This window comes from Barbus barbus, assembly GCF_936440315.1.
Source record: "Barbus barbus genome assembly, chromosome: 31".
NCBI lineage: Eukaryota > Metazoa > Chordata > Actinopteri > Cypriniformes > Cyprinidae > Barbus > Barbus barbus.
Genome location: NC_136759.1, coordinates 1,034,817 through 1,057,500, shown reverse-complemented (window position 1 = coordinate 1,057,500; position 22,684 = coordinate 1,034,817). Strand labels below are relative to the sequence as shown.

At 36.2% G+C, this 22,684-nt stretch overlaps 1 protein-coding gene across 3 annotated transcripts in view; it reads right to left on the bottom strand.

Moving 5' to 3' along the window:
• Positions 1-22,684, bottom strand: part of LOC306851454 (cGMP-dependent 3',5'-cyclic phosphodiesterase-like) — a 150,842-nt gene that overhangs the window by 123,146 nt on the left and 5,012 nt on the right. For 2 of the 3 annotated variants that reach the window (XM_079387696.1, XM_079387697.1), the window contains exons 2-3: positions 16,814-16,877; positions 13,984-14,064 (exon numbers count right to left, since the gene is read on the bottom strand). In XM_079387696.1, the coding sequence (XP_079243822.1) occupies positions 13,984-14,031 (48 nt within the window). In that variant the 5' untranslated portion in view covers positions 14,032-14,064; positions 16,814-16,877. The remainder of the gene's footprint in view (positions 1-13,983; positions 14,065-16,813; positions 16,878-22,684) is intronic. The other variant, XM_079387695.1, reaches the window with a different exon arrangement.

Below are 22,684 nucleotides of genomic sequence, written 5' to 3'. Positions count from 1 at the left end.
ACCTTGTGTGTTTTGACAGTATTAGCGCAAAATATAACTTAGAGTAATCAGGCGCTGTTAGACAGGCGTTTTAGTGCGCGTGCTTCAGGTGTATGCGCTCAGAACAAGCGCACGTCAGACCAGCGCGCGAATTAAACATTTAACCAGCAAGGCTTGTATGCAAATAATGTACTTTTGCGATCGCGAATAAGTGCAGTGTCCTGTCTGAGTAACTCTACTGCTGTATGTCGTGTTGTACAGTATATAGAGACGGCGGCGCCAGAACTGTATTTGTGTGCGCGGTAGCGCGATACTACGATATTTCTTAAAAAGCAGATCGTGGAGACATTTTTATCGTCCACGATCAAAAATCGTCATATCGCACACCCCTACTTTCAAGTATTTCAAATAAGGAACCAAGTCTTGGACATTCAAAAAACATGTGAAAAACAGTATCATGAGCATTACAATACGGACACAATAAAACCATCTCGTTAAATTTCGAGACTAAACTATTTGAGGCTATAGCACAATGGAGTACTCTCCACGTCGCTTAGAGACAGGAGGTTTATATAATACTCTCCATGATGGATGTACTCCCTCACAAACAGAAATCTTATCTCTGCATTTAGTCTTCCTTGCAACTGTCTAATATGTACAGATTTGACACAAATATAATAAAGAGTTTTCTTTGCCACATTATGAAACCATATCCCTTCAACAATGTACTCGGATTCATTCTACTCCCAAATCCCATATCTTCAGGGGTCACCTTCAGCTCAGGGAAGTTCTGAGGCAAAAAAACATTTACCAGGGCTGAATTTATAAAGGAAATTAATGCAGGGGGGAAAGCATCTTTAATACACTTAATAATCCTATCCACAGTTCTCAAGGATTTTAATTTAACCTGCGCCGCAAGTGACAGCACAGTTCTCCACTCACATTGTGTCAAATCAATCAAATCCATTACTTTACTAACCCCAGCATTTAATAACCGTGGAATAAAACAAGACATATTAGATGGTAATTTTATAAGGGGATTAAAAAACAAGGGTTCTGAAATCCCATAATGTACCTCTTCTGTTCTTGAGAAATAAAAATATGTCCATGATCTAATAACTGACATGTAAAAATTAGGAAAAAAAACATTGTGCCCTTTCCTCAAATTGTTTTTCCCACTGTTTATCAAGGCCTATTCCACCTAGATCTGTTAATACAGACAACCCAAATGCAGCCCATTGTAAAGGAGCAGAACAATACAAAAGTCTCTGCAATGTTTGTAATCTCATTGCTAATATTTTTGACTCTATATGTATTAATCCTTGACCTCCCTCTGCCACAGGAAGGTAAAGTATCCCAGGAATAAACCAATGATGACCATTCCAAATCCACAAAAGCTTTCTGAATGGCAATGAGCAATTCTTTAGGAGGATTTAAAACAGTGACCCTATGCCACAACATAGAGGCTGCCAAATTATTAACAATCAAGCACCTCCCTCTAAAAGAAAGCTGCGGGAGAAGCCATCTCCATTTCTGTAATCTACCAATCACCCGATTTGCTAATCCCACCCAATTATTTTCGGTGTATTGGGCTGTCCCAAAAAAAACACCAAGTACTTTAAATCCATCCTGAGCCCATTTACACTGTTGTGGCAAATGAGGTGGTCCTATATCCTCCCATTCTCCCAACAACAAGGATGCACATTTATCCCAGTTAATACGAGAAGATGTAGCTCTCTGAAACCTATCCAAACAAGAAATAAGTTTAGTAACATCATCAGTGCTCCTAACTATCACAGTTACATCATCTGCGTACGCTGTAAGCTTCACCGGGCTACTTCTGGAAAACCTGGGACACCAAAACCACACAGCTGTTTCCTCAGCATAGACAACAGAGGTTCAATAGAAATACAAAAGACCAGACAGAGGACATCCTTGTCTTATTCCTCTGGTCACAGGGAAAGGTCTAGTTAAAGACCCATTCATCCGTAACATACTGTAAATATCACTGTACTGAAGCTTGACAGGAGAAATAAAATAAGTACCAAAGCCAAAAGCTTCCAGGGTCTTAAACAAATAATGATGGTCCACCCTATCGAAAGCTTTTTCCTGATCCAAAGATAGGAATCCAATGTCCAGTTTGTGTCTTTGTGCAACTGTAATCATGTCTCTGACGAGAAAAAGATTATCAAAAATTGAACGTCTTCATGGACTGATCTTCATGGATAACGTTTGTCATATATTTTTTAAGTCTATTAGTTATTGTTTTAGACAAAATTTTAAAATCAGCACAGATCAGTGACACGGGTCGCCAATTTTTAAGGAACCCAAGATCTCCTTTTTTTGGAATCAATGTTACAACTGCCCTCCGACAGCTCAGTGGAAGTTTCCCTTGATTAAAACTTTCCAGAATGACCGCATACAAGTCCTCCCCAATCAAATTCCAGAAAACACGATAAAAGTCCGACCGTCTAATCCAGGCGATTTCTCAACTCCTTGACAGCCAGAGAAAGTTCAGCAAAGGATATAGGATTCTCAAGGGTTTGTTGATCTTCCTCTGATAAATGTGGTAAATCACACAAAAGTTGTTATGTTACTGCTTCATCGCATAGGTCCTCATAAAAGGAAAGAGCATGAGTACGGATTTCCTGCTGGTCAGTTGTCACACCACCCTGGGGTAAATTCAGCTTGTGAAAGTACTTCTGTTCTCTTGGTTTTTTTTCAAGACCAAAGAAAAATGCAGAGGGAGCATCCATTTAATTTAGCTGAGAATATCTGATCCTTAAGAGGGCTGTTTTTCCTTGCTCCTCCAACAATGTCTTTAAAAGGAATGTATTCCTCTCAATAGAATCAGCAGAATCACCATGACTGCTTTGTCTCAGAATGTCCTCTTCTAGTGATTTCATTTTCTCTTTAAGAGTTCTGGTATAATGGACAGTATATTGTTGGCAAAACAACTTAATATGCACTTTGCCCATATCCCACCACTGACATAATAAAGAAAAACGGCATCTCTCCTCTCTCCAAGATTGCCAGAAAAGGTTAAAAGAGTGAATAAAAGAGTGATCCTGTAATAATCTATTGTTAAAATGCCAATGTGATTTGTGAATTTTAGAAGACAGGACAGAAACAGCTACAGAGATATAGTGGTGGTCAGATAGAAACGATGGTACTATTAAACTATTATAAAACCTACCACTATTACTCTTAGTAACATAAAATCGATCAAGTCTCGCTCCAGACAAAGCATTGGAGTTAGTTTTTAACCAGGTTTAACTCCAGGGAAACTATCTCTCCATAAATCAACTAAATCATGATAATCAATAACATTTTTTAAGATTTCTGCAGAACTTGGGTGAGGTTCATCATGATTCCTATCTAAATCAGGGTTTATAGTGCAGTTAAAATCACCTCCTACTACCACAATATTATCCTGTGGGCACTGTGACAAATGATGGTGTTTAGTGTTTGTGTGAATGACGCTGCTCACCTTCTATACATGTTATTATTTAAAAGCTGCTTGTGATTCATCATGTGACTTTCTCATCACCACCTGTATTTGGTGGTTATCAGTGTACTACTAAGGTACAAAACAGATTTCAGTTCTTCAATAGGTTGGTATATTAACATTATAGCAGTTAATGAAATTATGCTATTTAACTGTAAATTTAAGTTAAAACCGTAAAACCTAAAATGTTGCTACCATATATTTTATGGAAAAATTCCGGCAACCACAGCTGCCGTTTTTTTACCGTAAATGTAACTTTTTTTTTTTTTTTTGCATTGTGCCTGTTATATCTACACTGTAAAAAATTACCGTGATTTTAACTGTAAAAAACTCTGAAAATGCTACGGTAAAAACCTAGGTTAACGGTAAGTAGGGTTGGGTACCGTTCACATTTGAACCGGTACGGTACCGGTATCGGTACCTGAAATTCGGTACCGGTACCCAACGGTACTATTTTTCGGTACTTTACTCTCTGTGTAATAACAAAACATTTATTTCAGTTGAAGTGAAAAAATAAGTCCAAAACTCTCAATTTCAACATTTGTAACAATAGGGGCCTACAATTTATTTATTTATTTTCTTCCAGAAATTCTTGTGTGTTTTATTTTTCTGATAATCAAATTAACAAATAATAAAAATAATAAACAGAGGTTTACTGTTAAAATTAATGCATGGTAGAAAAATTATGTGAATATTCCTTTAAAAAAGTTTGAATAATAATTGCATTTTTTCTACAATTAAGTGGTTAATGTGGTTGTAATCATTATTTTTATAATTTAATTGTTTTTTAAATTTGAAATTACAATCTGAATCATGTTTTGCAATACACGCTCCGAAGTCCCGTTTTGAATCAAATGATTGATCGCAACATCTAATCATTTCTGTTAATAGTGTTCAGAGTCTGTTTGATTACATGTCATTAACTAACTGCATGTTTTACTGTATATTTTACTGTACTGTAGATGCCATATGGACATCAGCTTGACATAGTCACCACTCATAAGCTACTCCTAAATATAAACTTAAATTTTCTGGGATTTCTGCAATGATATGTATCATGAAAAGCGTTATACTAATAAACGTGAATTGGCATCTAACAATGTCTTAAAAAACGTTTAATCTTAGGAAATAAAGCATATACATAAACACAACTAGGAAATAAATCAGTTATTATATCAGCATGTGTCTTAAACGCCTGAAACATTGGTGTCTCATAATTTAGAGCAATCAATGCAATTTATAAAAGATATCAATTAAAATCTGTTTGTGGGTTTGTGTGTGAAAAAATTCAGATGTAACCCCCTTTGTAATCGTTAACATTTTCACAAGTTACTCTAATTTAATTACACTTTTTTTCTCAGTAACTGTAACAGATTGCAGTTACATTTATTTTGTAATTAAATTACGTAATTCCGTTACATGTAACTAGTTACTCCCTAACACTAGTTATAACCTGAAAATTTGACTGTTGCTATAGTTAGTGCATATATCAGCATAATAGCAAAATTACCTTTTTTCATAATTTAGTTGATTTCAGTTACTGTTTATTATTTCAAGTAATGAAAATGTATGCCTTGAATGCAGTGTAAGTCACTTTGGATAAACACATCTGCAAAATGCATGATTTTAAATTATTTGAAGGATTTACAGTTGTTTTGCTTTCCAGTCTGTGATTGTGATTTCAGATTTTCCACTTTCTGATGACGTTAAATCCGGTCCGGTGAGACGATCAATTACAAATCCTGAGCGTGACGAGCCGGTTGAATCCTCAGATGAGTCGAGTGCGTCAGATACATCAGCACATCGTGACTCAAGAACTCGGGTATGAAAGTCTAGTAATTGGCTCAGAGGATGAGGGCCACTGAAGGGTCACATGGTACTACAAATCCCATGAGGCCGTGTGTTTCTGGGTCAGTCATCTTCATTAGCAGGAAACCAGACATGAGTAATCACTCAAATATAAGTAGAGCGGAACAGACGAGAGCAAAAGATCACTACAACAAGATCAATCTATCCATCTATCTATCCATCTGTACATCTGTCTATCCTTCCATTTATTATCTATCTATCTATCTATCTATCTATCTAACCCCCATATTTTCCATTTGCATAACTAACAGTCTCTTGAACCTACACTATAATTATATACATACTCTGATGCTGGACTCGTCTTTAATACTGCTCTAAGTCGCTGCCAAGCCTCTGCCAAGAACACGTTTGCAAACGCAGGAGAAATCTACATAAATAACACCAGCGACGTTCCAGATATTTCTCAATTAACACATACACGGCTGCTGAGGCCCAGATCTGCTGCAAGGCTTGGGTTCGGTCAGAAGCGCAGGAAGGATCTGAGCTGCTGCTGCATTATTGTTCTGTGTTTATATTCCCGCTTGTTTTCGGAGTCAAGTCCCGCGTGGCTTTTGTTCGTATTAACGTGCGTGCCAGATAGTATGGAAACACCATCGTCTGACGTTTCACGTCTTCACCTGAGAGTTTACTGCATCTCCTGCCAAAACTTAGGAAGAGACTTCGCAGGGACGATCACTGCTGGTTTTTGAGATTCAGAAAAAAAACTGTTTATCACTTCAAATGTACAGCTTTTGAAAATATATGAAGTCATTGCCTTGAAAGCAGTTCATTTTGAAAGCTCTTCACCTCGACTGGTGCTTTTCTTTCTGCTCTGAATGGAGGGTTGATTAAGAGCATTCTGTCGAATCACTCGCTCTATTTAATGATTAACCAGATTTCAAAAGCTGCTTTTTCCTTGAGTTTCTTTCTTCATTTATAAAAAGCCAAATATACAAGAAAATCAATGACTCACACATTCACACAGCATTAATACTGAGGAGGTTTAGTTCAAGGAGATGAAGAAATAAAGAGATTAAAAATCAGGAATAAATTTGAGAAATCTGAACTAGTCTAATAGTGAAAAGCCTAGAGAAGAATTATATATATAGTAAAAGTATTTAATGCATTACAATTTATTCAAAATCCCTTATAAAATGTCAAAATGCATCATAAATATCATATATATCTACATATATTACATTCATGATTTATTTAGTACATATATATTAAAAAAGGAATAGAACACTAGAAGTAATAGAACTATCACATTTTTAATTATTCAAATTAAAACATAACTTTTATAATGCATAAAATATATGTACTAAATACATCTGAAAATATTTTTCTCTCACATATGGGACTTTGGTATCAAAACAGTTATATATGAATATATATTTTAACTTATTATAAATGCAGGTAGAATTATTCACAACATATGACTGAATATAATTAATTAAGAATCATAATGCATTATATATAAAAGCTTGAAGCATTTGAGAAAAAGATGTAATTTATAGCTGGCATGGCATTTATCATTTATGCGTTACTAATCAGAGTTTTCCGCTGTTGCACATAAAAAAACCTAATTATTTTAGGAATAAAGAGCAGTTTAACTAATTAACGTTAAAGTTTAACAGACATCATTAATGTAAAATGAAGAATGAGTTGCGCCTGCTGAATTTGCTCTGCGCTTTATTTGTCTGATTTAAACAGTGTTGTGTTTGTAAAGCCAGTCGTGAAGAAACGCTGCTTTTCTCGTCTCCTAAATTGAGCACAAAATTATTTGCTGTTGATTTAGAATTTAATACAAATAAATAAACGGCTGGGCTAAAAAAAAAAGAGAAACGATGCTGGTTTTCACAAAACTGTGTTCATAATGAACAACACAAACCAGGCACTGCAGAAACACACAAAATGAAACCAATGAATCAAAAGAAAACCAGTCAGACACTTTCTGTCACACACACACACACACACACACACACACACACTCTCTCACACACACACACACACACACACACATTTTCTCACTCACACACACACACTCTCTCTCACACACACACATACATTCTCTCACTCACACACACACACACACACACACAAACCCACACATACACATTCACACACACACACACACACACACACACTCACTCTCTCTCACACACACACACACACACACACACTCTCTCTCTCTAACACACACACACAGATATACACACACACAACCCCCCCCCCCACACACACACACACACACAAACACAAACCCACACATACACATTCACACACACACACACACACACACTCACTCTCTCACACACACACACTCTCTCTCTCACACACACACACAACCCCCCACACACACACACACAAACAAACACACACCATCTTTTTCTGATTGCAACTTTCATTTTGGCCTTCTCTAGTAAACTGTACAAATATTTTCCAAAGTTGTAAATATACAGATTATTGGAGTATATTTTACAAAAAAATACTATTTCAGTCTTTCTGCTTCCAAAATATACCAATGGCCAAAAAAATATTTTTGCTTATATATGTTAAATATGTATTTATTATCAAATAAATTTTCCACCAATATAATTTGTGGCCATTTTTTATATCTTATATATAATTTTTTCAATATCATATTTTTAAAAATATGAATATATATTCAATTTTAAGAACACCTGAATTTTTCTTTGAGAAAACCTAACCCATTTGTTGTCTATAACGTGTGTGAACTTATAACACATTTGAATCAAAATCAGCAAGGAACATACTTTATAATAATTCCAAAAGAAGAAGAAAAAAGCATCTTACAATACATAAAAATCAACATTATTTAATCATTATAAATCTAGTTTTGATCTGTAGTAGGCTATTCCATCCAGATATGCATTTACTTTAAATAGGTTACTGGTAGACTGGAAATGTATTTCCTTTGGCTCTGAAATACATTTTAAAACATATTTTGGTATTTTAGCTTTAATGATATACTTTTATAGTTTTTGTTAATATTTTGAATTGGATTTTATATATATAAACTAAATGAAAATGAGAAAATTCTGCCAGACTAGCTGAAATAAAATAAAAAAAGTTTTATTTTGTTTCAAGTAATGACAATGTTTTTCTTTTAGTTGATTAAAATAACCATGATATGAAGGTTGAAACTAAAAATATATACACATTTCATTGAGTCCCACTGTTTGCAACATATATATAGTATATATTTAAAATATATTTTATCAAGAAACAAAACTGGGACGATTCATTCTGTCCATTCGAGTGTTTCATGTAACTCTACTGACGTCTGCAACGTTTAACACACATCAAGTCATGAAATCAAGACATTTCATCTTCACATATCAATGATGAAGAGAGCGAATCTCTCTGCTCTTATCCATGAGAGACAGTACTTCAACACGAGAGTGTGTGTGTGTGTGTGTCGCAGTTCTGTTTCCCTGGCACACAGAGAGCGCAGCAGATGGCACAGTGTGTGTGTGTGTGTGTGCTCAAGATCCGGAGTTGTGAAGACGCACCAGAGACACTTAAAGTGTCAAGAGTTTCAGAGAGATATTACACACACACACACACACACACACACACAGGTTGTGGGTTTGAATCCCAGACGGCCTGATTCATGAGCAGATACAGAAATCAGCCACATTAATGCCAGAAAATGCCACGGCGGATCAGAAACCATCTGCTGAATAATCAGACAACAAGAGCTTGACCAAACACACCCAACATCAATAATCCACACTGCGAGTGCCCTCATTTGATTAAATCATCCACATGCCTGTGCAAAGAGCTGCAAGCCTCCACAAGCTGAACGTCAGCCCTGCAACGCAACAAATGCTCCTCTTATCAGGATTTTCCAGGCAAAACAACCTTAGAAACAATATAACGTGTGCGTTGAGCATCTTTGTTTGTTAACAGGATTTTATTCTGATGAAAGCATACAGTCAGCTAAATTAATAAATGTACACTGCAAAAAATGATCTTTGTCTTGTTTACCAGTATCTAAACATCCTTAAATCAAGATGCATTTACTTGAGATCCAAAATGACCTAAGTATTATTTTCTAAATATAAATAAATAAATAAATGTAATATAATTCAAAGGAAAATAAATATTATTTTGCTGACTGCATTGGCAGATATTTTTTATTGATTTAAGCAATAACACACTTAATTTTGGTACATTTTATAGAAAATAAGACTTAATATCTTAAGTAATTTTGCATCTCAAGTAAAGGTATCTTGATTTAAGAATGTTTAGATATTTGTACTCAAAAACAAGATAAAAATAATAAGAAGATCATATTTTGCAAGTTTAAATTGTATATTGTAAAAATTATAGGTTTATATAAAAAACACACAAAAAAATCTATTCATTAATCGGGTAAGAAAAAATAAACTAAATACATTTTTATTTTTAGAATGAATTTATTTAATTGTATTATTTATTTATTTTATATTTATTTCATTCTTAATTTTATATATATATATATATATATATATTATATATAGACCTTCTCTGAAAACAAGTCCGAATTTTGTTTCAAGAATGTTTAGATATTTTAGAAAACAAGACAAAACTCCTGAGTAGGAAAGTTGTGTTGTTTTTGTTGTGCAGATGCAGTACAGACTCAAAAGCATCTACAGGACAGGCTTTATGCAACAATTACAAAATTAAAAGTGTAATTAAGCAATGCATACCGTTGACAGAGCAATAAGCCATCAGAGGCAGCATTACAGTAATTATATTACAGCTGAGAGGCGATGAAGGAATTGATATGCAGATATGAAAGCGACAGCGCTGAACGCACAGAGAGCAACAGAGCGTGCCGATACTGCGTTTATCAACGGCCAGAGAAAGGCAGAATGAGAAAGAATAACAAGTAATTACATCCCGCGAGAGATACGGACGAAACCACAGAGGATATGAAGGGCCGAGACAGAGCCAGCAGAAATAATATGAGGAAAAACAAGAGCAAAAGGTGATGATGAAGAACATTTTCCACATCATCTGCTCCTCCTTCACCGCATTTCATTTCTCATGCATCTCTTAGGTATCTCTCTCTGTCTGTATAATGTGTTTTGTGATCAGAACAACAGTGGAAGGACTTGCATGAACATAGTAAACAATCACACACCTGACACACTCTCACTTACAAGACAAATCAACTAGTATGCGAGCAGTGTAACTTTCAGTGTGTGTGTGTGTGTGTGTGTGTGTGTCAATCCATCATTGCAGCTGCTGTTTCTGGGTCATTAAAAGTCCTCCTGCTCCTCACAGATGGTAAGAAAAACAAAGAAAAATCAAAGATGAAGAATAACCTGCTGCACCTGCTCAACCGGCCGACATACTCATCTAATATGCAAATTACTCGGATTTACAGCTGATTCTCAGTGTGTGTGTGTGTGTGTTTTGTTTTCATATACCGGTGGGGACTTAAACCTGAATACACACAGACTCATGGGGACTTCTGTCACGGTGGGGACCTAAATTGAGATCCCCACGGGTACAGAAGCTTATAAATCACACAGAATTAGGCTTTTTGAAAATCTAAAAATGCAGAAAGTCTCCTGTGAGGGCTAAGTTTAGGTGTAGGGTTGGTGTAGGGCAATAGCACACACAGTTTGTTCAGAATAAAAACCATTACGCCTATGGGATGTCCCCACAAGGATAGTAAAACAACACACGTATGTGTGTGTGTGTGTGTGTGTGTTTCACAGCCACTCAACAAAGCATGATTACTCCAGTCTTCAGTGTCACATGATCTTCAGAAATCAGTCTAATATACTGATTTACTGCTCAACAAACATTTCTGATTATTAACAATGTTGGAAACAGTTGTGCTGCACAATATTTTTGCGGAAACTGTGATTTATTACCATTCAAAAATTTTGCATAAACAAGAAAAAAGAAAGAAAGTAATACTTTTATTCATGCATTAAAGATGCATTAAGTTATCCAGTCTGACCAAGGGAGTGATTTTTCTTCTAAAGTGTTGAAACGACTTTGCATTCAACATAACCTCTCCAGTGCTTATCACGCCCAGAGTCAGTCTTTACTGTACTCCAGCACATTCTCACTCCCTACTCCTCCATTGCTTTAAAGAAAATACTTTTGCCGTCAATCTGAAAGGCACTGGGAATTTTATAGTCATGATTAAATAATATATTGGGTAATAATATTGCATATATGCTGTGATTTTTCAATGTGAACTATTTTATTTATATTACAGTATTTACACATTTATGATCGCCAGCTACAGGGCACTGAAGGGACTAGATCTTGTGTGCTTTGTCCTTACTCACCCAAACTGATCCACAAGGATACTTTAGGTGAATGCGAGCTCCTTAGCAAGTAGTTTTATATATGAGACGAGGACATGACACATCCAGTGCAAGAAGGCTCTGACTTTTTCATTTTACTTAACATTATTTTATCTATTGTTACGCTGAAGAGATTTTTGATGGATATTTTTTTTTATTTTGAGGTCCTCAGATTTATTTACGTGATTGCTCTCCTCACAAATCAACTCTTCATTGTTCCCCTTGATTAGTCTCCCCAGGTGTGTCTTGTTATCTAGTTAAGCTTGTATATATAGCCCTAGTGTTTCTTTAGTTCTTTGTAAGTTGTTGAATGTAATGGTTGTCTGTTTGCCTGTCACTCTGTTCTTTGTTCCCTTTGGTTTATTGTCTGCTCTAGTTTTTCCATTAAACACCTGCACATAGATCCTGTTTTCCTCAGCTTCTCCACAACGTTACAGTTTTTGACTGCCATGTCACTTTGACTAGTGCATTTTGAGCCTATATTTAGTACAAGTAAAATACTTTAGCACTGTTAAAATCAGATACTGGAAGACTTTTACTCAAGCTGTTGTGACTCGTAACGTGTAATGGAGTCAGATTCACTGTAAGCTATCTGTACTTTTTTACTCAAGTATGGTTTTCGAGTATGTTTACACCTCTGCGTACTGACTTGATTAATAGTAATGTGGGTGCTGGGGCTGTTTTGCTGCAGAGGTCTCAGGATGGCATTGATCACCCAATTGGGTTTCAAGAGTTTTATTCGTCACATACACAATTATACAGAGTATAACCAGCAGTGAAATGTAGGTCAGGTCCGCTCCAAGGACAGTGCAATTATAAAGTATACAAATATTAAGAGAAGAAAAGTAGAAAAAAATAAAATAAAATAAAAAGAATAAAATAAAAAGATAGATAAAAAAATATAAATATAAATGTGCAGGTCAGTATGTTGTTGACTTAAATAGTACTAAGAGGAATGTGTTCATCTATAGAAAGTTTAATTCATACCAGCTTAATTATTCTGTGATAGAGAAGCACTTCGAGGTGTATGTGGGATCGTCAGAGGAGCCTGGTCTAGACTGATCACAATCCTTTAAAATTATTGCACTCCTTACAAAACCCCAACCAAAGACTAATGAGATGGTGTTGCCTTGCTGATGCCTTGTCTCGTGTTCACATAGTCTAAGTGTTTGAAAGCCTTTTCTCTGTTATTATGTCTCTCTGTTCCTTCCTTAATTTTCATATATGTCCTCCTTCCATTTGTTACGGCTTTGAGCCGTTTGTGACAAAAGTGACAATAAAGACATTTATAATGTTACATAAGATTTCTAATAAATGCTGTTCTTTTGAACTTTCTATTCATCTGTAAATCCTGAAAAATAAAATGCATCAGTTTCCACAAAAATATTGTGCAGCACAACTGTGTTCAACATTGATAATAATCAGAAATGTTTGTTGATCAGTAAATCAGTATATTATTATGATTTCTGAAGATCATGTGACACTGAAGACTGGAGTAATGATGCTGAAAATACAGCTGCAGATCACAGAAATACATTACAGTTTAACACATATTCACAGAGAAAATTATTTTACATTCTAATAATATTTCACAATTTTTACTGTATTTTTGATCAAATAAATGCAGCCTTGGTGAGCAGAAGAGACTTTCTCACTCGCATAAAGTGATGCACATATAGCAACTCAACTGCTTGATTGTTTATATAGTCTCAGAATGTAAACTATATTATCTATATTAACTATACTAATCTGTTAAGATATTATAAACATTAACATCATGATTTTCTGTAAAGCTACTTTGAGACTGTGTGTGTTTTGAAATGCGCTATACAAATCAATTTGACTTGACATGATCAATACGGTGACTGACACACACACACACACACACACAGAGAGAGATTGAATGAGTGTATTGATCACCACTGAATGACTGAGTGACAATTTGCTGTGTGCGCATCTGTTCACATTACACAATCACTAACAACAGACGAGCAGAAAACAGAGGAAGACAGAGATGAAGAGCGCTTTCATTAATGACATTTAAATATAAATACATTCATTATAAATGAAAGGCTTTGAGAGTTCAACTCTGATCTGATCCGTACAATCAATGGAGTTAATTGGCCATCAGCGGCAGCTCTTAAAGAGGAGGCAGTGACAGTGGGCGGAGCCAGATGTCACGCCGTTAATGAGTTAATTAGAGAGATAATGAGCTTCTGACACAGACATGGAAAACATGAGATACGTATGATCAAAGACGCACACCATGAGTAAAACTACTGAAGCAGGTGTGTGTGTGTGTCGTACCTGTACTGCATCACGGTGTGTGTCTCTGAGCTGAGCGTGCCGCTGCATTGGTTTCTCTGGCGCTCTGATACACACTCAGCGCTGTTAAACGAGAAGAACAGCGTGATGCAGAGAGAGAGAGAGAGAGATCTACCGCCGCCACTGAACCAGACTGAAGGACGAGAGACCAAACGAAAAGAGACCTCAGAGGACACCTTCTTAAACACAGCTGTCACACACACACACAGAGAGAGACGGCTGACAGCAGCAGTTCTCATCTCATTCTCACTTTCTGTTAAGATGCAAATGCAGCACATCTGCGCTGTGTGTGTGTGTGTGTCTGACAGTAGATTAACCTCTCTATATTGTCTGGAGATTCAGGGTGAGACGCACAGCGGGTCACATATGACACAACAAACCCTCCTGAGAGCAAAGACTGCTCTATTATATCTGCCACACATTAACAATGTCATATATATATAATAGCATAAATAAATAGCATAAATAAAACATTAAATAATCAAAATCTCTATGTTTAATGCACTAGTGTTCTAGTGTTTCAGGTCAGTAAGATTTTTTTTTTATGTTTTTGAAAGAAGTCTCTTCTGCTCATCAAGGCTGCATTTGTTTGATCAAAAATTTTGTAAAAATTGTGAAATATTATTAGAATTTATAACCGCTATTTTCTATGTGAATATCTGTATTTCCAGCATCATTACTCCAGTCTTCAGTGTCACATGATCTTCAGAAATCATAATAATATACTGATTTACTGATCAACAAACATTTCTGATTATTAGCAATGTTGCATTTTTCAGGATTGTCACATTTGACCAATTTGATGCGTCCTTGATGAATAAAAGTATTTTTCAGTTCATACATGTGTATATATATATATCCAGAATGCCTGTCTATGGCTCTCTGTTCATATAGTATATCTGTCTCTCAGTGTCACATTATTTAATCTTGTAATGGTCTCCTTTCATTCCCGATCTTTCCTCTGTTGATTCGTGATCTATTTATCCCTCTCTCTCTCTGTCCTTCACCCTGTCGTCCTCCTGTCATCTTCTCTATCTCTGGGGTGATAAAATCACTGCCTCGTTCTCTTCATGCAAACGAGCCTCTCAGACAGACAGAGAGTGTTTAGGTTGAATGAAGGGTCGACGTATGCTTGCGTTTGACCTGAAAACATCAGCATCATTTCTTCATGCCTGCGTCTTTGTGCTCCATTAAGACTGAATGTGAGTTTCATACGACACATCCTCACACACATTTAAAACACGACCACACACACATACACACACACGATGAGAAGACACGAAACACATCAGCTGCGATCTCATTCAGAGCTTAAAACAAGAAACACACACTTATAATTACAATGTCTACACAAACACAGTGAACAAACCCGTGGCAGCATGTATTCATCTGTTTACACATATTAAAAGTAGTTTTTTACATGCATTACTGTGTAAAATAACTGTTTTTATCACTAAGGTGAATAAATGCTGTATGATTGTTCACTGTTAGTTTATGATAACTAATGCATTACCTCGTGTACAAACACAGCGTTACTGTAAAGTGAAACTGAACAAACACACCCGAGATTGAAAGAAGAATCATTCTCACACACACACACAGAGGGATCTTCAGTATCTGTCTCTCTCTCCCTCACAGTCCATATAAGGGATTCTTTGGTGTTATTTCATGATTTGAAGGATTTACCTCATAAACCGTGTGAGGAACGAAAACCCAGAGCGCAGGCTGAGAGCAAGTGAGTGAGTGTGTGTGTGTGTGTGTGTGTGTGTGTGTGTGTTTGCGTTCTACAGGTTACATTGTCATTTAAGCTGATTGGCTGAATACCAGTGCAGCATGAACTGGTTTTCCCTCTTGTACACGCCTACAGCACACACACACACACACACACACACATACACACACACACAGAGGCTCATTTCAATACATTGTGCGTGACGTTGTGTTTGTCTACGTGTGTTTATGAGATAACATTGGAAAGTGCTGATATGAATCGAGCGCCAGTGAGGTCACACACACACAAACACACACGCTTATGATTTTCTCTGTAAATCATTCATCTGTTTTCTGACCATTATTCCTCAACTCTTTCCTCTAAAGAAAGAAAACAACCTCTAATTCAAGCACAAATGTGTGAGACGCGTAGAGATACGAGACAAGATCAAGAGATAGATATACAGTCAAACCAAAACTTATTCAGACACCTTCAACATTTCTCACATTATATCACAGTTTATTAGTTATAGTTTAGAAAATGGTACTAAAATATGAGGAGTTAAACTGTGTCAGAACAAACTGATCTTGATGATGTCAGATAACTGATAGAAAGGTATGTAATGAATTGGGTTGAATAGCTGTCAGATGTTAAATTTAAGAACACAATTAGATAAAACCAGTTTAGCTCGACCAATCACCAAGCAGTGCTTCATTTAGTTCAGACTGTGGTGGAAAAACATCACTTTAACAATTAAAGAAAAAACACTGAAAACATGATCAGGTCAAAGTGACTGAATATTTTTTAATCCCATATTTTACTAGTAGTCCACTATATGAAGAATTTTTGGGTGTAATGTGTCACAGTTTACTGTATTTTGCTCTCCTCTCTTACAGAAATATACTTTAGTGTCCTGCACTCACTAGTAAATATATCAAACATTATATACGCTGTCTGAATAATATTTGGTTTGACTGTAGATAGATAGATAGATAGATAGATAGATAGATAGATAGATAGATAGATAGATAGATAGATAGATAGATAGATAGATAGATAGATAGATAGATAGATAGATAGATAGATAGCAGGTGTTGTTACCTGTAGGGAGTGCAGGGAAGCAGCAGGTGTGTCGTCGGCTCTCAGAAACACTTGCTGTCCGCGTCTGAAACACAAACCACAAGCATCAGAATCTTCTGCAGCTTCCATCCATCTCTCTATCTGTCAATCTGTCCATCCACTTCTGTCCAACTCTAGACAAAACTATCTGTCTCTCACACAAACACACACACAGTTCTGAAGCTCCACTTTCTCCATCTCCAGTCCCGTGTGTGTGTGTGTGTGTGTGTGTGTGTGTGTGTGTGTGTGTGTGTGTGTGTAAACATGCAGCAGCAGTGAGTGCTTACAGGTCTCTTCCTCGCTTCCTCTCATGAGCGTTCATGTCATTCTCTCCTGTGTGTCACAGCACGGCACACTCTCTCTCTCTCACACACACACACACACACACACACTCGTGTCGAGTCTCACAGAGCTGTGTGCTCGAGCCCTCAGCAGGGAACACACTGACAGCACACACACAACACCAGCGCTCTTCTGTCCTCTCTCTCTCTCTCTCTCTCTCTCTCTCTAGACTGGTGAAGCTTCTGATTCTCATGCACATCAGGGTCCTAAAGCCCTTCTCTTTCTCTCTCTATATATATCCATATTTCCATATATGTGACCCTGGAGCACAAAACCAGTCATAAAGGTCAGTTTTTTTTAAATTGAGATTCATACATCATATGAAAGCTGAATAAATAATCTTTCCATTGATGTAGGGTTTGTTAGGATCGGGCAATATTTGTCTGAGATACAACTATTAGAAAATCTGGAATCTGAGGGAGCAAAAAAATCTAAATATTGAGAAAATCTCCTTTAAAGTTGTTCAAATGAAGTTCTTAGCAATGCATATTACTAATCAAAAATGAAGTTGATATATTTACGGTAGGAAATGTACAAAATATCTTCATGGAACATGATCTTAATATCCTAATGATTTTTGTCATAAAAGAGAAATGTATAATTTTGATCCATACAATGTATTGTTGGTTATTGCTGCAGATATACCTGTGCTACTCATGACTGCTTTTGTGCTCCAGGGTCACTAATATATATATACAAACATATAGCATCAAATTACATAGAAATGTTGGTGTTACAAAAATGTAAAAGCTATTTGATTTTCACATGTTGTTGCAGCACAGAAATGTCTGAAAAATTAAAAACAATGAACAATATTTGTTTTGTACAGAGATGTAGTAATTATAAACAATTTGCACCAAAACATTAGTAATAAAGTATACTGTATGTACATTACTAAATATTTTTAACAACTCAATTACAATTCTAAGTTAATAAGTCCACTGCTTCAGATATCAACGCACATAATTCCCAAGTTATTATGACTATTTTATCATTTCACAAGCCAGTCAAATTACACTCTTAACTGAATTCTACCAGCCATTTCAGTGTAAATTCTATTTTGGATGCAATACAGTGCTGAAGACAAGCTTCGATGATTTGTGCATAACCAACTATATTTAAACATCAATAAAGTCATTGAATCCCACATTATGACTAAAAAGGTAGTTTTTGAAGGCATGAAGTTTATTTATCTTTTTTTTTTAATCAGCTATTGTTTCCATATAGTTAAAATTGATATTTTTTTCAATAATACTGATTAAGAATGTGATATGAATACTTATTATGAATAAGATCTAAGTCTGAAATGATTACAAAATTACAAAAAGAGGAAATGCTCTCAGTATAATACTCTTCTCACACATGAGGAACATTCAGGAGTTTAATATGTTCTCAGAGACAAACGAGATGAAAGGGGTTTGTACATTTGTGTTTCTCCTGTCCATCTTTCTGACTTTTATCTGGCATGAATCAGAGAAAATGATCACACACAGTGAATATTGATCAAAGGTCCCTATAAACAAGGAACAAAACACTGAATCTGATGAGGAATTGCTCCGTAACCTTGTGTTCGACGAACATGATCATACAATTGCTCTCGTGTCCTGACGTCACAGAGCTCATGTGTGCATCTCATCAGATGATTAGTGCTGTTTTAGCGTTTATTGATCTCTGAGGAGACTTTAACTGCAGCTCCAGCATTCATTCCAGCAGACAGCAGAAAGAATCACTCAATGCTGTCATCATGTAAATCAATGCAAAATATATAGATTTTTCCTGTTTTATGCATCAAACTTGCAAATTTGGCAATGGGGTAAGAAAAAATAACTTAAACAGTTTTCAGTTCTTACAAAAGGAGGTTCATTTTTTTTTACTCAGGTAAAAAAAATTAAAAATCAATGGTACTTGTTTCTTGATTTAAGCATAAAGCAATTTGCAAATATTTTGCATCATGGAAAATAATATATATATATATTAATTTTACTGAATAATAAAACACATCTTTGCAGTGAAATGCATAACTGCAAAAAATAATTTTCTTAAAATGACTGTAGCTTTTTCTTGTTTTAAGCATAAAATAATGTGCTAATAGTATAAAAAAATTACTTCATCTTAAGCAGTTCTCATTACCTTATACAATTTCATGTCTTGATAAATCTATCTGGTTTTAAGGTAGTTTATTTATTTTACTGGATGTTTTATTTTATTTTTATTGCAGTGAAATATTTAATAATATTCATGCCTTCATAATTATATACAATATAATTTCCATAAATCATATGGACTGAATGTTATAATAGTATATATATATATATGTACAGTATATAATACAGAAGAAAAAAGTCATACAGGATTTTTAAAAATATGAAGTGAGTAAATCATGAGAGAATGTTTTATTTTTGTGTGTACTATCCCTTTAAAATCACCATGATATATTTGAAAAGCAGCTTCTATTTGACAGACACACAGAGGCTAAACCAGTCCCAGTATATTAGTGACACAGATGCGATCAATGATTCCCTGCAAGGTTCAATTTCATTACGACTGGCTTGCTCAGAGACGTAAAACCCAGCAGCAATAATTATTCTGACACTTAAAAAACACCATCTAAAAATCAAATGCATTTATGACCTGCCAATACCAGTCAGAAAGATACTGAGTGAAACGCTTGTGTGTGTGTGAAACTCTTGAGCGCCATCAAATCAGATGGCATATAGATCAATCTTCAACAATGATGCGTCGTTACAGGCTTACAGCACTCAAGAGAATAACACACACACACACACACACACACACACTCATTCATGTCGCTACCTGATCAGAACGGCACAGCAGTTTCGTTTAACATTGAGTTTAATCAAGACTGTGTGTTCAGAGAAAAGGAGCAGTAACTGGTAATTACAACAGCGCATTACCCTCAGAAACACACACACACACACACACACACACACATGCATGCACAAACATGCACATGAGCAAATAAAGACATGTTCTGAGCAAATGAAAACACAAACAAAGAAGGAAAGATAGGAAGGGGATCTTTTTGGCTTTAACACTAAAAACACACACACACACACACACGCATGCATGCACAAACACAAAAACACACACATTAAGCATGATTACACAAACACACACACATCATGCATGCATGCACAAACGCGCGCACACATACACACACACACTCACATGAACACACACATACAAACATGCATACACACACACACAAACACACACACACACTATTACTCACAGATACACACATGCAAACACACATGCAAACACGCATGCACAAACACACACACACACACACACACACAAACTATTACTCACAGATACACACATGCAAGCACACATGCATGCACACACACACACACACACTATTACTCACAGATACACACATGCAAACACACATGCATGCACAAACACAGACACACACACACACACACACACACACAAACAAACAAACAAACGCACAATATCACACACACACACATATATGCATACACAAACACACACTCACAGACACACACATTATCACACACATACAAACACACACTTTCACTCACACACGCAAACACATGCATGCACAAACACACACTCATATATACACACAGGCCAACTGTTTGGACTGAAGGATGACATTGTGATGACCCTGAGGAGGTTCATCAACACACACTTTAAACAATGCTGTACAGCGTGAAATGAAGCATCAGGGAGTTCATGTGAAGTTTTCCGGAGGTTATAAAACTGAAAAGCCATTTAAACTGAGTCAGACACACTTTAACCCTCATGTTTTGTTTGAGATCTGAGAGATCCAATGGCCCTTTTACAACCCGAATTCTGGAAATTTTGGAACGTTTTTCAAATTTGAATAAAATGAAAAATAAAAACATTTCTAATCACATGAGCCAATATTTTATTCACAATAGAACATAGAGAATATAACAAATATTTAAACTGATAAATTTTACACTTTTATCCACTAAATGAGTTTCAAATTTGATGCCTGCTACAGGTCTCAAAAAAGTTTACACGGGGGCAACAAAGGGCTGAAAAAGCAAGAAATTTTTAAATGATTCAGCTGGGAGAACATCTAGCAAATAATTAAGTTAATTGACATCAGGTCTGTAACATGATTAGCTATAAAAGGGATGTCTTAGAGAGGCAGAGTCTCTCAGAAGTAAAGATGGGCAGAGGCTCTCCAATCTGTGAAAGAGTGCGTAAAAAGATTGTGGAATACTTTAAATCTTTAAAGTATCTTTAAAGAACACACACTGCTCCGGGTGTGTGTGTGTGTGTGTGTGTGTGTGTGTTCACTGCTGTGTGTGTGCACGTTGGATGGGTTAAATGCAGAGCACGAATTCCGAGTATGGGTCACCATACTTGGCCGTATGTCACTTCACTTCATTTCACTTTAAAAACAACGTTTCTCAATGTCAAATTGCAAAGGCTTTGCAAATCTCATCATCTCCAGTACATAACATCATCAGAAGATTCAGAGAAACTGGAGAAATCTCTGTGTGTAAGGAACAAGGCCGAAGACCTTTGTTGGATGCCCGTGGTCTTCGGGCCCTGAGACGACACTGCATCACTCATCAGCATGATTCTGTCATTGACATTACTAAATGGGCCCAGGAATACTTCCAGAAACCACTGTCGGTCAACACAATCCGCCGTGCCATCTGCAGATGCCAACTAAAGCTCTATCATGCAAAAAGGAAGCCATATGTGAACATAGTCCAAAAGCACCGTCGTGTCCTGTGGGCCAAGGCTGATTTAAAATGACTGTTTCAAAGTGGAAAAGTGTTCTATGGTCAGACGAGTCCAAATTTGACATTCTTGTTGGAAATCACAGACGCAGTGTCCTCCAGGCTAAAGAGGAGTGAGACCTTCCAGCGTGTCATCAGCGTTCAGTTCAAAAGCCAGCATCTCTGAAGGTATGGGGGTGCATAAGTGCATACGGTATGGCCAGCTTGCATGTTTTGGAAGACACTATGAATGCTGAAAGGTATATAAAGGTTTTAGAGCAACATATGCTCCCCTCCAGATGACGTGTATTTCAGCAGGACAATGCAAAACCACATACTGCAGCTATTACAAAAGCATGACTTCGTAGTAGAAGAGTCCGGGTGCTGAATTGGCCTGCCTGCAGTCTTTCACCTATAGAGAACATTTACTGCATCATTAAACAAAAAATACATCAAAGATGACCACGAACTCTTCAGCAGCTGGAAAATTACATCAGGCATGAATGGGACCAACACCAAAACTCCAGAAACTCATAACCTCGATGCCCAGACGTCTTCAAACCGTTTTGAAAAGAAGAGGAGCTGCTACACCATGGTAAACAACTAGTTTGAGACCTGTAGCAGGCATCAAATGATCAAATGAATAAAATTGTAAAGTTTCTCAGTTTAAACATTTGTTATGTAATCTATGTTCTATTGTGAATAATACATTGGCCCATGTGATTTGGAAGTCTTTTAGTTTTCATTTTATTCAAATTTA